The following is a 15,839-nucleotide window of genomic DNA, read 5'->3' on the forward strand; positions in this document are numbered from 1 at the left end:
TCTCCTCCAGTTCTTTCAGGTTTCGGGGCTGTCGCTGGGCAACATTGAGTTTCAGCTCCCTCCAAAGATTTTCTATTGGGTTCAGGTCTGGAGACTGGCTAGGCCACTCCAGGACCTTGAAATGTTTCTTACGGAGCCACTCCTTAGTTCCCCTGCCTGTGTGTTTTCGGGAGTCACTAGAGGAAGAGTCCATCAGTACAAGATTCCTTAACAAGCACCATGCAATAAATAGAAAAAGCGCCAATTCAGCTTACCACTCCTGTATTACAGATATGTATCCCAGGAAACTTCCAGGGCGGACAGTCTGTGGTCGGGGTCTGGTGCATGGAATATATACTGGTCTAGGCTTCCAGATCAAAGAGCTTTCAATGCTCCAAAAGGGGAAGTTCTCCAGCACCAAAGGAAAGTAGTTAAAGCCTAGCCTTTTGTCATGTAGAATAAAACAATTTGTCAGAATGTGCACATATTTAAAAAAAAACAATGATTACGCGTTTCAGGCTATGAATAAGGGTTTTTCTACCCGAAATGCGTAATTATTATTTTTTTTAATATGTGCATATTCTATCAGTTTTTTTTATCCTATTTGATTAAAAGATAAGTTTTAATTACTCTCCTTGATGCTGAAGAACATCTCCTTTTGGACCATTTAGGAACTTGAAATAAAACCCAAATAAATCTGCTGTTTAGAGCCTATTGTATGCCATAAATTGAAATTTCAGCGTTTGACTTCATCCCACCATACACATTGTTCTGCTGCTTGTTCGGCCGGCAGCTATCTCGGCCGTCTCTCCAGTACATACTTTCCTGCATTGAGCAGGGGGTTGGACACGATGACCCTGGCGGTCCCTTCCAACTCTAACATTCTAGGATTTTACACAGAAGCTCTGTATGATAGTGGTGTCACCACTCACCAGACATGTCAGGTGGCATCTTATCTCTGGCAGAACAACGTGATCGGCAGTCTAAAATCAGACATACCCTATCAACATCTCCCCCAATGATCAGTTGTCCAGGGTCTCCATACACATTTGAGTGTTGGCTGAGGTTCGGCCCACATACTAAGTCGGCCGAACCTCATCGTAAGTCTAATGTGTATACGGGGCATTAACTTTCCTTCTGCACCCTAAAAAAATCTAAACTCTCAAGATAAAACATGTTGTAATAAATTATTAGCATTGAACTAAAGGTCGTAAAATTCATCAAGAAGCTGCTGCGGAGATGGTCTGCAGTTGTTGGATAAGAAGGTTACTCTTACAAAGCGAGTGATGCTCTGCAGGTTACAATGTCTGAGTCTGAGGGAGATGTGCTAAAGGACCACTGTCCGTCCTCCTCCCTCAGCCGGAGATGTTGTGGTGGGGGGGAGTAGTGACGTCAGACTTGCACTATAAAAGCCTGGGCTTGGAGCAGGTGCTGGGAACGCACTTCTACAAAGAGTAGTGATGCCTACACCAAACATCTCCGGATCTGCCGGGAAGAGCTTCAGAAGGGCTGTTTCGGAGCTTGATCCCAAACAGGCTGAGGCTATTCTGGTAAGAAGAAGAATCTAACCCTACTTTTTGTGGTCAGCGTAGTCTTCCACTTTGTATATGTAACTTATATTACAGTTTGCTTTTACTTTTCCTTCTTTTTTTATGCCTGCATGTACTGTCCCAGTAGTTTGTAGTTGTAGTCAAATGTAAAATGTTATACACTTATATATTGATATAACATGATCTATGATGAAATGCACCCCTGATCATTATTAATGAGGTCCATAATGACAGAGTAAGGTTTTTTTCATCTGTATGGATTTGGCACTGACATATCATGTCCATTTATGCTTCAACATTATATATGGAAACACATAATTTTCCATGATCAGTTTTATCAGGTCAAATTTGCACATATAAAATAATATTAAAATGTTTTCCATCAAGACGGTTATGCAGGATTAGAGAAAAATAGCTGTTTTCTTACAAAAAAAAAAAACAGCGCCACATCTGTCCTTGGGTTGCGTCTGGTACTGCAACTGAATTTGGATACAATACAATCTGGTAGAGAAGCTGCCATGCGTTTCTCTAGTCCTAAACATTCGCTGTAAGCAAAAAAAAAAATTGCTGTGTGTATGAAAAGTCTATTCACTGGTTAATAAGTATAATAAGAAACTTACGTTCTAAGTCTGAAATATTTGTGTTGCTTTATAATATTTGGCTTGATAAATACATATAGTAATGAACCGGAAAATGCTAATTACAAAGTAGCTCATCCCAAAATGTTGGTGCAATAGGAGCGTCATTATTTCCCCATAAGGCTACAGTTACACAGCGGCTAAAAATCAGGAAAAAACTCTAATTTGACTCTTTTTTTTCTGTTTGGGAATAAAAGGTTATAAATGACCTTATACAGTACCAATCACAGATATACAACTGCTGTAATTTTTGCTATGGTAACTTTGTAGCACAATTTTCTTAGGTCACATAGCGTCCACTTGGCGCACAATTACTTTAAAGCCAAGTTCACACGACTGTATTTTTGGTCCAAGTGCTGAACGTGGCAAAAATGACCACACGGACAGCTCTAAGACCAATGTTATTCATGGGGCTGTTCAGATGAGGTTTTTTTTTCATGGACCGAGTCTTTGTGTGAAAAAGATCAGTTTTTCCGTATGTCGGAGAGACTCGCCTATTCAAGTCTGTGGACTCGCAAAAAAATCAGATCCCATAGGGATCAGTCATATAACATCTGATTTTTAGAGATACATTCTTTAATATAGGAAATTGTATTTGGTCCTGTAAATTTTAATAGATACTAATATATAAAACTGGATGCCATACTGATGCCATAAGGATGAGTATTGAGATGAAAATGGTCGTTTTTTTTCTGGATGAAAATCGGACAACATTTTATATGCTAATGTGAACTTAGCCTAATTAAAATTTCTTTGGTAACCGATTTGATACAGTAAAAATACATATCTCTGTACCAACCGTATTAACCAGTAGATAGAAAAATATGAAAATTTGAGAGTCCTCAGTGGTTGATAAAAGATTCATTAAAAGGTATCAACCACTGAGGACTCAACCACTGAGGTATCAACCACTGAGGACTCAACCACTGAGGTATCAACCACTGAGGACTCAACCACTGAGGTATCAACCACTGAGGACTCAACCACTGAGGTATCAACCACTGAGGACTCAACCACTGAGGTATCAATCACTGAGGTCTCAACCACTGAGGACTCAACCACTGAGGTATCAACCACTGAGGACTCAACCACTGAGGTATCAACCACTGAGGTATCAACCACTGAAGACTCAACCACTGAGGACTCAAACACTGAGGTATCAACCACTGAGGTCTCAACCACTGAGGTATCAACCACTGAGTTTGATACCTCAGTGGTTGAGACCTCAGTGGTTGAGTCCTAAGTGGTTGAGTCCTAAGTGGTTGATTCCTAAGTGGTTGAGTCCTCAGTGATTGAGTCCTCAGTGATTGAGTCCCCAGTGGTTGGTACCTCAGTGGTTGAGTCCTCAGTGGTTGAGTCCTTTTAAATAACCTTTTATCAACCACTGAGGACTCTCAATTTTTAATATGTTGGTAACCAACTAAGCTAACTGATAATTTAGAGTGTGGGAGGAAATTAGAATTTACGATTAGATCCCATCCGGGCAAATGGATCTTTGTTGTTTCCCAAACTGGAGAAGTTCCTAAATGCAGCACAGCTTTGATGCTAGTTGGCCTTTACTATATCAAGTTAACTGAGGTCTAATATTAGGTATAAGAGTTTTGTGTTAGGGGATCCTTAAGATGTGAGGGTAAATATTAAGACACTAAAACCTCAAAACTAGAAAGTGTTCTTTGGATATGCCATAGATGTTTGATAGATGAGGGACCCATCCCTGGCACTCTCTCCCTCTTACAAACTCTGTGAATTGAGAGGAGGCTGCACAAAACAACCACACAACTTTTTTTGGAAAGTTTTGGAACCCTAATAGTATGAATATAGAGACATGCACATAAGCGACCACCTCTGCATTCACAGCAGCATGGAGAGGGGGTCAGTGGAAAAGTCATACCTCATTGACCCTCTTTTTGGCGAGGACCATATTTCAAGAACTTTTTTTTTCTGCAATTCTGGATTGTTCTCCCAATTCGCTGTCTAAACATATAACATTCCCAATTCTTATTTTTTTTTTATAAATTTCCTTTCTTGAAAGAATCCAGAAATCTCCCAATAGTTCTGTAAGTTCATTTAGTCAACAATGAGAAGAGCAATACAATGTTAGAAGTTGTCACATTTGTTCCTAAACAGTCAGAATTTGATATTTTTTTGGGGCCCTAGTACATGGTACTAGAAGTAATCTTTTCTGCATGATGACATTATGGAAACTTGCCCTCAGTGAAAATACACTTTTTATGTGCAATATGTCCATCACCGGATTAAAAGTCTTTGTATTGGGCAAACAATATATGTTCATACGATATAGCCCTTACAAATATATTTGCCTAAAGGAGACTCTATGTTGATAAACCCGAAATACTATTTAAGGCTAAGTGCGCATGGAGTTTTTGGAGGAGAAACTAAGAGGAATCTCTCCAATCCGCCTCCAAGTCTCAAAACGACTGTGCAAACAGAGCCTTTTTCAAGTAGACTCCGTCTGGAATCTGCCTGAAAAATCACCAAAAAACTGCCTAAATAAACAGACATAAAGGCTCGTGTACATGACTGTATTTTCGGTTCCGAGTGCAATCTAACAAAACATCTGATCGCAGTCAGACCAATGTTGGTCTATGGAGCCACACACATATCCATTTTTTTCTTCAGGCAGAGCCGATCTGAGAAAAAAATCACTGTATGTCCGAGTTAGATCCGATTATCAGATCGCACTCATTCATGCAAGTCGATGAGTCCTTGGAAAATATCGGAGTGCACTCGGATGACATCTGAGTGCAGTCCGATTTTCACAGACTCACAGAATGGAGATGATGTGGACATTTCTTTTCCATCTTCTTCTCATTCGAGAAAATCGGATCACACTATGATCAAACTCTGATCAGAGTGTGATTAGCATAATCTGCCCGATTCTCTCGGATGAGAGAAAACACACACAGCATTGCACAGCAATGTAAAAAACAACATAGCTGTGCACATGTTCAGTATTTTGTTACTTCTAAAATACTAAAATAACTCAGTTTGAACATAACTTTATGACATTATAAAAGGGTCCTTTAGGTAAGTACACCTGCCATGGGATAATATTTGGTAAAAGGGCATGTCCTAGAAGAACATGGGGGAACATAAAGTGCGGAATAACAAAGTCTGTGGCCCTATTGTAAAGTAATACTTTAGTTACTGATATTGTGGATTAAGACAGTGGTGGGGAACACGATGTTATCATTTTACCAGTGGGATGAGGATTTTATACTAATGAAGAAGACTATGTTTATAAATGTGGAATGGGGGCGTCTGTGTCACCTCAAGGTCCAAGAAGAAAATCTAGTAACGTAGAATGGAAAAAGGCACACATCCACCTATTGTACTACAGTGATGATCCAGAGGAAGAAATCCATGTATCTTCATGTTGGGAAAAAAAAGGACCCCCCAACTGTAATTATTTTCAGTGAGTGGATCCATGGTTGGAAGGTCACCATGAAATGTGTTTGAAGCTATCGTCAGCCATTATTTCTTAGGGAATTTTCACGGGATGATGATGTCTAGACCTTTCTAAATCCTGTCACTGACTGTGACGTCTACCTTTACAGTCCCCACGCTTCTTGGGCAGAAGGCAGAGTTTAATAGAAGATGCCCGGAAGGAACGCGAGGCTGCGGCAGCGGCTGCGGAGGCTGGAGAGTGCACTGACCCCCTGGTATTTGAGGAGAAGGATGGAAAGGCCATCGTCAACCTTCTCTTCTCTCTTAAAGGAAACAAGCCATCTTCCTTATCCCGCACTCTGAAAGTGTTTGAGGTAAGAACTGTCAAATAATAAAAGAATTAAATCACCCTATAATAGTCGTATTGCCATTGAGCATCCATATCAGTCCTATATTTTCTTACTTCTGTGCACTAGAAATGAAGAACGACTTGATAATAACTTTATCATGGCTGAGATCTAGATTATTTTTGATATTAAATTTAATTGACCTTTCTATATTTTCATCATCGAGTTACTAATGGAACAGTTATCTTCAAAAACAGGTCCCATAGCCTCGGTGATTGGCGAGGTGGGCGCTCATGTGCTGCTCTCCCCTATGCTCGGAGTATGGGATGTGACACTTGGAGTGGAAGATGCTCCGTGTTGTCCATGAGATGCTCTGTGATGAGCCCTCTGGCTGGGATTGGGAGACAGACAGTGGTAATGTAATTTGGCTGTGGATGTGCCAGCTATCTGCTGCTGCCCCCGCTGTGGTAATGCGATCAGCGCTGTCACATTAGTGGTAATGCATTGATGTGCAGATACCTGCCACACAAATAGGGCAGGAGGAGCAGCATCTCACTGCCTCAAGCACCCGCACAATATGACTGGCTCTATTAACCCTTGCCTTCTGTAGCGCTTGGCTTTAGAAAATAATTAACTTCTCTTCTTGTCCTAAATGCAGAATATTTTATAACATAGGCTTATTTGGGGTTAGGTTAAAAAAAATTCTAATGGGGGAAAGATAAGTTCATTACTGGTGACCTCCTTCCTAAACCATTGTACATTGTGAAATAAACCACCTAAAAATCTAATAATCCAAGCTCCAGTGCCAATAAGTGTTAGTTTTTGTTCCTGGGCAACTGATATCTTTAAGTGTGGGTAACATTAGCCCTCGCTGGTCCCAAATACTTTGCCAAAATAATATGAGGTTTTTTTGAATATTAAATGTAATCTGTCAGTAAGATCAAATCCCTTTCCCCAAACCAGCATATTTGGGCATGTAGATGTTAGAAATAAAAATTCATCAACACCTTTATATATTCTAACTGTTGCTGCATTCCTGAGAAATTAACATTTTCATTCATATTCATATGAGGTGTTAAGTGCTCCGGGCATGGCAGAGCACTTAAAAAGCCTCTGTGCCTCCCAGAGTTGTTTCCCCTCACAGTATCAACCACTTTGATTTATAGTTTACTTTCTGACTTCCTTTCCTTGTATCTGACATCACACAGGTAGTGAGTTATTAGTCAAGCTAAAAAGGCTAATATTGGGAGAGGAAGCAAGTCTGGAGGCAGTGGCTAGGGAAGTGCTCAGTCACTCCCATTGAATTTCACTCTTTATTTGCATATGAATAAAAATGGTAATTACTCAGGAATGCTGCCACAGATAGAAGATATAAAGGTGTCAATAAATTTTTATTTCAAAGATCTGCATGCCCATATATGTGGCTTGGAGGGGGTTCATTCTAAATGGGTTGTCCAGACTTGGGGCTCAAATCTGCGATCACTCTATATGACTGCAGATTTGTGAATCCTCACAGCGCACACAGTGCGTGTTGTCAGGATTCTCTGATACCGTTGTAGTGAGCTGGCAGGCTCTGGCTGTTCGGTGATTATTGATATAGAGCCTGTTACAGAAGTGATTACACAGGATGATGTTGCCACCTTGTGGCCAGAGGTTGCACCTGCGCAGGGTGTGATGACAGAGCAAAAGACTGAGCCTCCTGTGTCCGGCCCTAGAGAGTCACGTGACCAAAGTGGGAAGCAGAAAAAAAAAGCGCGCGAGGAGTTTGCTGTGGTCTGTGAAAAGAGCCAGGACTGTGTGCAGGCCCTCGTGCGTGGCGCAGGAGAGACTCTCAACGGGATTTCTTTTACCTGACACCATATCCTCGGGGCCTTCCCCAGCTTCTTCACTGCTGAGGGATACTGCTATTACACTCCCTGCTACTGGAGTGTGGACTACATAAGGGATCCACCAAAGCTGCTATCCGGATCAGAGAGACTGTAAGCGGGTCCTCTGGCGAGAGGCCGAAGTATTCCCTCCTTTCAGCGTAATTTGTTGTTCCTGTTTTTTTTCTCCGGCTGGGACGCCTTCCTGCAAAGACAGACAGGCCTGCGACGGGGGACACATCCTTCTGGAGTAAAGGACTGGTAACGTGTGAGTAGGGACAGTGAGGGTCAGCTTATCAGTACACGTTATTACTGTGCATATTTACTGTTGTCATTTATTGTTTTTCTTTGCTGTTAAAAATGTATACAAGTAAAGATACGGTTATCAAGATAGAGTCTGTGTGTGGGGATCTTGCTGGGCCAGATTATAGATACCAATGCGCGGCCTTGCCCGCGGTCACTTCATCTGGCGTAGTCGGCAGGATCTGTGACCAACAAGATTCCCACCCAGGCCACGTGTACAGTCAGAAAGCCCCGCCGGTGTCTATTGTGAATCAGGTCAGGAAATTTGGTGGACGAAACTACCCTGTACCAGAGTGGGCGGAACAAGTCCGGATACTGGGGGAAATGTATAATATTGACCCTAAGACCTTGGCAGAAATGGCGGTACTGACGCTAGAGGGGGAGGCATGGACGACAGTCAGACTGGAGACGGTCAGGGGCCAGCGTACAGTAGATGATTTGGTGCGGGTGCTGGAGAACAGCTATGGGCCGACCACATACCAGGGAACACTGCGACACATGTTCTTTAGACGGATGCAGCTAGAATGGGAGGATATTCCCCAATATGCGAACGCCCTTCAGGTACTCCTTGAACAAACCTGTGGAAAAGGGGAGCAACTAGCTGGTATGGCTCCTCGTGACCTGGTACTGAGAGACCAATTTGTAATAGGACTGAGAGACCAGTATCTTAACCGCACGTTACAGGACTTGATCCGGATGATGCCGGCTCTTACTTTTGCTGAAGTCAAACAGGAAGCCATAGAACGTTCAAGGGGACCCGTCATGGATGTGGGGATTCAAGGTGCTGCGTGCAGATCCATATCTGACATTAAAAATCCGAACAGTGACACGGAAGACCTGAAACAGATGGTAGCATACTTACAGAAACAGATATTACAGTTAACATTAGACCGACAGGGAGACCAGCGAAGACAGCCTAGTCGTCCCGTGGGACAGTGTTGGTCATGCGGTGATCCTCGCCATAGGGCAAATCGTTGTCCTCAACACTTCCCTCCGCAACAACCTCCGTCACTCCAACAAACAAACCCTCAGTCACCCCAGCGAAGGGAATTTCGATCAGACCAGCGAATGGAACCCCAGCCATATCCACAAGCAGAGCTACCACGCCGGGCCTCACCACAATGGCCGCCGTTAAACTAGACACCCCTGCAGCTAAGGCTCACGCAGCAGGGGAGGCCAAGGAGAGGGGTGTGGAAAAACAGAGCCGATGGCGGAGTGCTCTTGCCTCGAATAGCCCGACACTTGAAGTTGTCCTGGAAGGAATTGCCGTACAGGGACTGATGGACACCGGGTCACAAGTGACCACGATCTCTGAACAGTTTTATGAAAATTACCTCAAACCAAGAACTGCTCGTGACCCAGACACCGCCATTAAGATTATTGCGGCTAATAATCTACCCATTCCAGTGACCGGAGTTGCTTGGATGGACACAAAGGCCTGCGGACAGGACTTAGGGAAACGAGGGATCGTCATCGTCAAGGAAGGTTTCGGCTCCGAAACCCCAGTGATAGTTGGAATGAACATTTTGAAAGACCTGGATCTTATGCTGTTGACAAGAAAAGGACCCAAATACTGGCAGAAAGTCACCAAACATAAGCCTACTCGTCTGGCGTTCCAGCGCGTAATCCGGACCGTTGGACTTCAACAGATGGCAGAGGAACAACTACCCCTAGCCGCCATTACGGTGCCACGCCGTACCCGGATTACTTTGCCCGCTGAAAAAGAGACAGTCATTTCCTTACCCCTTAACACCCACCTAGAGAATGCCAAACTAGGGGCAATGGAACAGCGCTGGATGGCCAGGCTCTCTAGATTCCAGTACAAAATTAAATACAGAGCGGGGAATGAGAATCAGAATGCTGACAGCCTGTCTAGAGTGACATCATCCCCGCCAGTGGGGGACCGGGATGAAGAGTTGGAGGAAGATGAGATGCCTGACTTTGCCCGGCTCGCAAAGCAAATAGAAGATAGCTGCCAGTATGCGGTAGGAGGGATTGAAGCCGTAGTGGGATCTCCCCTGTCCCAGCAAGAATGGACCAATCTTCAAGATCGAGATCCCGAGCACGTCTTACTGAAACAGTATGTGAATAAACAAGAGAAACCGCCCTCCGAAGTGAGAGCCCGACTATCGACCGGAGCCTTGGCTCTGCTTGCCCAGTGGGATCGGCTGATCGTGAAAGATGGAGTCCTGTGTCGCAGGGCCCTTTTATCCCATATGCTGGAGGAGTGTTTGCAGATTGTCGTCCCGGTGCAGTTGGCCCATGAGATGGTGGGCGAAGCTCACAGAAGGAACGGCCACTTCGGCATAGACAAGACCCTCCGGTGGACCCAGCAGTTCATTTTTTGTCCGGGGCTCCGTAAGTTGGTTGAAAACGTCTGTCAAGCATGCCGTACCTGTGAATTCCACAAGTCCGCGGAGCAGCGTGCCCCCGTCCAGACTATTAAGACGTCGAGGCCCCTCGAGCTGTTGATGGTGGACTATCTATTGATCGGAACGGCGAATAGTGGCTACCAGTACTGTCTGGTGATGGTGGACCACTTCACGAAATTCGCTGTCGCTGTTGCTACCAAGGATCAGACTGCTGAATCAGCTGCACAGGCCATCTGTCAGCAATTCGTTCGGGTCTACGGGTGTCCGGAGCGGCTACACTCTGATCAGGGGGCTTGTTTCGAAGGGCGAGTCATTGAAGAACTCCAACGGATGTATGGAATCAAGAAGTCCAGGACCACCCCTTACCATCCACAAGGGCATGGCGCGTGTGAACGCTTTAACCGGACCCTCTTACAACTGATCCAGACTTTGGCTGAAGACAAAAAGCCCGACTGGCCTCGATTCCTCCCGGAACTGCTGTGGGCCTATAATAATCAGGTCCATTCCGTCACCGGATACACCCCATACACCCTTCTCTTTGGCCGTCCGGGCAAAGACATCCATGAGTTGCAACTGTCTAGTTCCGAAGAAGATACCTGTGGTACCTATCCTTCCTGGCTACAAACACACCGCCAGAGAATGGAGACTGTCTACCGGCTAGTAGGCCGACAAATTCAGGATCAAGTACACGCTGACCCACTTCCGGTACAAGAAGACCCACTGAATGTAGGTCAACTGGTCCTAGTCCGAATAAAGAAGCCGCAAGGGAAACTCCGGCCCAAGTGGGAGACCGAAGTCTATCGAGTAATTGAACAGCCGTACCCCGGTGGCCCCGTCTATCGAGTGCAGGGCGAAGACAGCGGCAGCATCCGAACTTTGCACCGTAATATGTTGCGCCCCTGCCGTTCCCAGCCTGACTCCCCTACTGTGATACCTAGAGAGATGGATATCACTAATACTGTCGGAGACACTGACCCCGGGGATGTAGAGACTGAATGCATGCCTACCCCTGTCCGTCCGACTGACGCACTTGAACCGATTACCTCCTCTACTGACATGTCGACTGGGAAAGAGAGTGGGGTGACTGATAGGAGAGAGGGGATCCAACCCGTTAGGCGGACAATGAGGACCACTGCAGGGGTACCTCCAGGACAGTCCTACAGAGACCAATATGTGTGGCCCTCTTCCCAGCCGCCCCCTGTCACATCCACAGCCATCGCCGCCCTGGAGCCGGTCGTTGACAGGGACTGCCAACCTTTGAGTGGGGGGGCGTGTAGTGAGCTGGCAGGCTCTGGCTGTTCGGTGATTATTGATATAGAGCCTGTTACAGAAGTGATTACACAGGATGATGTTGCCACCTTGTGGCCAGAGGTTGCACCTGCGCAGGGTGTGATGACAGAGCAAAAGACTGAGCCTCCTGTGTCCGGCCCTAGAGAGTCACGTGACCAAAGTGGGAAGCAGAAAAAAAAAAGCGCGCGAGGAGTTTGCTGTGGGCTGTGAAAAGAGCCAGGACTGTGTGCAGGCCCTCGTGCGTGGCGCAGGAGAGACTCTCAACGGGATTTCTTTTACCTGACACCATATCCTCGGAGCCTTCCCCAGCTTCTTCACTGCTGAGGGATACTGCTATTACACTCCCTGCTACTGGAGTGTGGACTACATAAGGGATCCACCAAAGCTGCTATCCGGATCAGAGAGACTGTAAGCGGGTCCTCTGGCGAGAGGCCGAAGTATTCCCTCCTTTCAGCGAAATTTGTTGTTCCTGTTTTTTTTTCTCCGGCTGGGACGCCCTCCTGCAAAGACAGACAGGCCTGCGACGGGGGACACATCCTTCTGGAGTAAAGGACTGGTAACGTGTGAGTAGGGACAGTGAGGGTCAGCTTATCAGTACACGTTATTACTGTGCATATTTACTGTTGTCATTTATTGTTTTTCTTTGCTGTTAAAAATGTATACGAGTAAAGATACGGTTATCAAGATAGAGTCTGTGTGTGGGGATCTTGCTGGGCCAGATCATAGATACCAACGCGCGGCCTTGCCGGCGGTCACTTCACCGTCACCGGGTGGTCATCGCAATTATGCGATTTGCATAATTCCATCCACATTCCGACTAGACGTGTCCAGCCTCCCTTCATTCACTTGTATTGTGCAAGGCCACGCACGTCTAGTCGGAATGTGGCTGCATGTGTGCAAACAACACATTTGCAGCCAATCGCTCGCCAACTCCCGCCACCGGCACCGGATAATCCTGACAGAGAGCACTGTACAGAGTGACTGCAGACTTGAGTCCCAAGCCTGGACAATCCATTTATTGATAAATTCATTTTATGTTTTTTTTTACTGGATCAAAGTCCGTTTTTTGTTCAATTCAGTAAAAAAATCATTGAATCCAGTTTGCTGCCTGAGCCCTGTATTTAAATTCACTGCCCAAAGGAAAGTGCTTTGTTAATTCTTTAATACAGTCCATGAAAATTAACACCGTGGGCACATGCACCCATTGACATTCACACACCCAGCAACAATGAGGAAGCAATAAGACATGTATTAACATATATTGTACTAGCAAAATTGTACAGGTGCCTATAGCTACCGTGCAGACTTTCTTTTGGCATGTCAATGTATATGTTGATACATGACCTCAGTTGTAGAGTCCTACTTGGCCCATATGTAATAGCTATATTCTAGATGTGAGAGCGAGAAAATAAAGAAAGAACAACTTTCACCCAAGTTCCCAGGCCACATCTCACCCAAGCTCCCTGGTGTGTTGCTTCTTTCGGGTCATTGTGCCTCATTGTTTTCTATGGCGAAGACTGAGTTCTTCTTTCTTTACTTCCATACACTGTAATTGTAATATTACAATGCTGCTGACCAGAATAGTTATATCTTGAATTATTGGACATTTTCATAGACATTTGAAGCCAAAATCCAGCATATGGAGACCCGACCTGGAAAGAAGGGAACTGGAGTGAGCTCAGATTTGGAGTACTTTATACGCTGTGAAGTTCATCGATCAGACCTCAACACATTAATGAGCTCCATTAGAAGAGTATCAGAAGATGTAAGGACCACTAAAGAAGTGAAAGGTATGCCCTGACCAAACCTGGGTATAGCATAATATGAAGCATGATAAGAATGGCAGACCCAAACCTGGGCTTCATGCTTAAGGTGCAGCACTATGTTACCCCATGACCTATGTGGGGTACTGTCACACAATGTAGCTAGCTCACCACACCTTGTGGTACCGAAGCCCAACCATGCCACAGGGACCCTAAAAGCAGCTTCCAACTTTGCATGCACTGGACTGATCTAATGAATTTTATAGCTCCCAATTACTAGTGGATGTCATTTATAATGAAATCTATTAAAAGAGTTTATCTGATGGCTCAGGTCTGTAGATTTGATCTCTCCTCTCCTGACAATTGGACTCAGTTAGAAATCAGCTTTGAAGATTGTTTTGGGAAGGAAATAAAATTCCTTGAGATTGAGCCAAAGCTTTCAGATGAACTCACTGATGGAAAAATTGAATTCTGCAGCCAGGTATGTACTGTGATACTAAGAGGCTGCAGAAGATAAATGAACCAAGGTTTTTAAGGGCTTGCTCAAGTAATGAAGTGGAGGTGTTGCCCACAGTCTCCCTTGAAGATCTGTAATGTGATGTGAAGCATTTATGATGTGTTGTAGGTCTAATAACTTATATTGTTGGTAAGGAAGTTGTGTTCTGCCCAGCAACAGTTAGTTGGTAGGTATAAGTAGGGTTAACAGTTGGGTCTAGGCTAGAATGGGAGGGGCTAGGTGAGGAGACAGTGGAGAGTTTCATGTCAGAATATCAGATAGGGCCTAACTTGCAGCTAGAGCAGACCTCTGGTCTGATTAATCAACAGAATGGCATGTAAGTGGGTGTCCCTGTGACTAGAGGGAGATAACCGAGCAGATAGTAAGACCCAGCAGAGAAAAGGGAAAGCTGTAAGGAAAGTGAATAGCAGTCCAGAGTCGGGACAAAATTATTAAAGAGAGCAAAGGAAGAAGTACCAGAGCCTGGGGCAGGAAGCCTAGCGGGACGGTACGGAGTCGTCTGCTAGTAGGTAACAGAACGGAAAGGGAAGATGAAGCAAGATGAAGAAAAAATGCCCCACTTGGTAGTCCAGAAGCATCAGTAGAAAAGAAAGCTGAGTAGCTGCCATATTGGCAGAAAAAATTCTCCTACGGAGAAAATGATGTGGGTTTCGGTATAGGACTCTTGTTTACTGGACTGTAGTGACGTTATAGGGAATGAGGGAAGAATCCGAAATAGTGTGCTGGGCTGTGCAAAGAGTAGAGGACGTAACCGAGGAAAATAGAGCGTTTTCAGGAAAGAAGGAAATGTGTGCGAAGATGCTGCTTGTTAAAGAAACGTCCTTGAAGATAAATGGCTACTATCTGCTGTATATTGTTCATACCAAGTTACTCTTCAGTAAAAATATGTTTATTTATGAGCTGTGGTTTCCCTCACTGATCTTCGTAACCTCTGGTCCTGGCCAGCCGAGTACATCGGCACCATGCGGTCTGCAGAGGGGTATCGCCGAGATTGTCAAAGTCCACAGACATAGGCAGGACCTCAGTTTTCATGTAGCGTGCAGGGGCATGAAGCACGAGCACTTGCTCACGACTACCGCCCCACGTCACGCTACACTCACACAAGGTATAACAAGGCCTAGTGGTTCTTTGAAGTTTTATCGCATAGCACTTAGCCCAATATTATAATATGGGGCACTACCGAGTTGACCAGCCCTTTTTTTCTCATGTCAATTTGGTATGAGAAAACAATGATAGATAATCGGATCACATGCACCCATATAAGTCTATGGGTGTGAATGAAACAACGGAATTCACTCAGATGTCATCTGAGTGCAGTCCGATGTACACGCAAAGAAACAATGGAGAAGATGGAGAAATTAAGTTTTCTGTCTTCTCCGCATCTGTGATACGATTTTTTCATGAGAAAGAATCGGATCATAGTAAGATGACACTCGGATCAATCTCTGACAAAGTTTGAGCTGAGTGTCATTAGCCTAATCGTCCTGATTATCTCGCATGAGAGAATACATGGCAGCTTTTCAGCTAAAAAAAACATGCATAATGTCCACAATAGTAGACAATCACAAGGCTCGGGATTGTAATCCCCAATTTGTAGTTGTTCGACTGTCGAAAAACTACAACCATTAGCACAAGCTATCATGGAAGGTTGGGAGCATTAGATTTACAACATCTGGAGATCTGCAGGTTAGGGACCATTGGTGTACGGATTAGGAGAAAGCCTGCTAGCAGTACTGATATCTTGGTTTCCAACCATCTAAAAATTCCTGGACATTCCGTAAAAATCGGCACTTCCCGGTATTTACTG

At 44.7% G+C, this 15,839-nt stretch overlaps 1 protein-coding gene across 1 annotated transcript in view; it reads left to right on the forward strand.

Annotated features, from left to right (window-relative positions):
- The first annotated feature begins 1,374 nt into the window (after positions 1-1,374).
- The window catches only part of TH (tyrosine hydroxylase), a 52,405-nt gene continuing 37,940 nt past the window's right edge, over positions 1,375-15,839 (forward strand). Inside the window, exons 1-3 of the mRNA XM_073658742.1 lie at positions 1,375-1,529; positions 5,746-5,949; positions 13,368-13,542. Coding sequence (XP_073514843.1) covers positions 1,440-1,529; positions 5,746-5,949; positions 13,368-13,542 — 469 coding nt within the window. The 5' untranslated portion in view covers positions 1,375-1,439. The remainder of the gene's footprint in view (positions 1,530-5,745; positions 5,950-13,367; positions 13,543-15,839) is intronic.

This window comes from Phyllobates terribilis, unplaced genomic scaffold, assembly GCF_046119375.1.
Source record: "Phyllobates terribilis strain yellow unplaced genomic scaffold, ASM4611937v1 Scaffold_13__5_contigs__length_258822181, whole genome shotgun sequence".
Classification (NCBI taxonomy): domain Eukaryota; kingdom Metazoa; phylum Chordata; class Amphibia; order Anura; family Dendrobatidae; genus Phyllobates; species Phyllobates terribilis.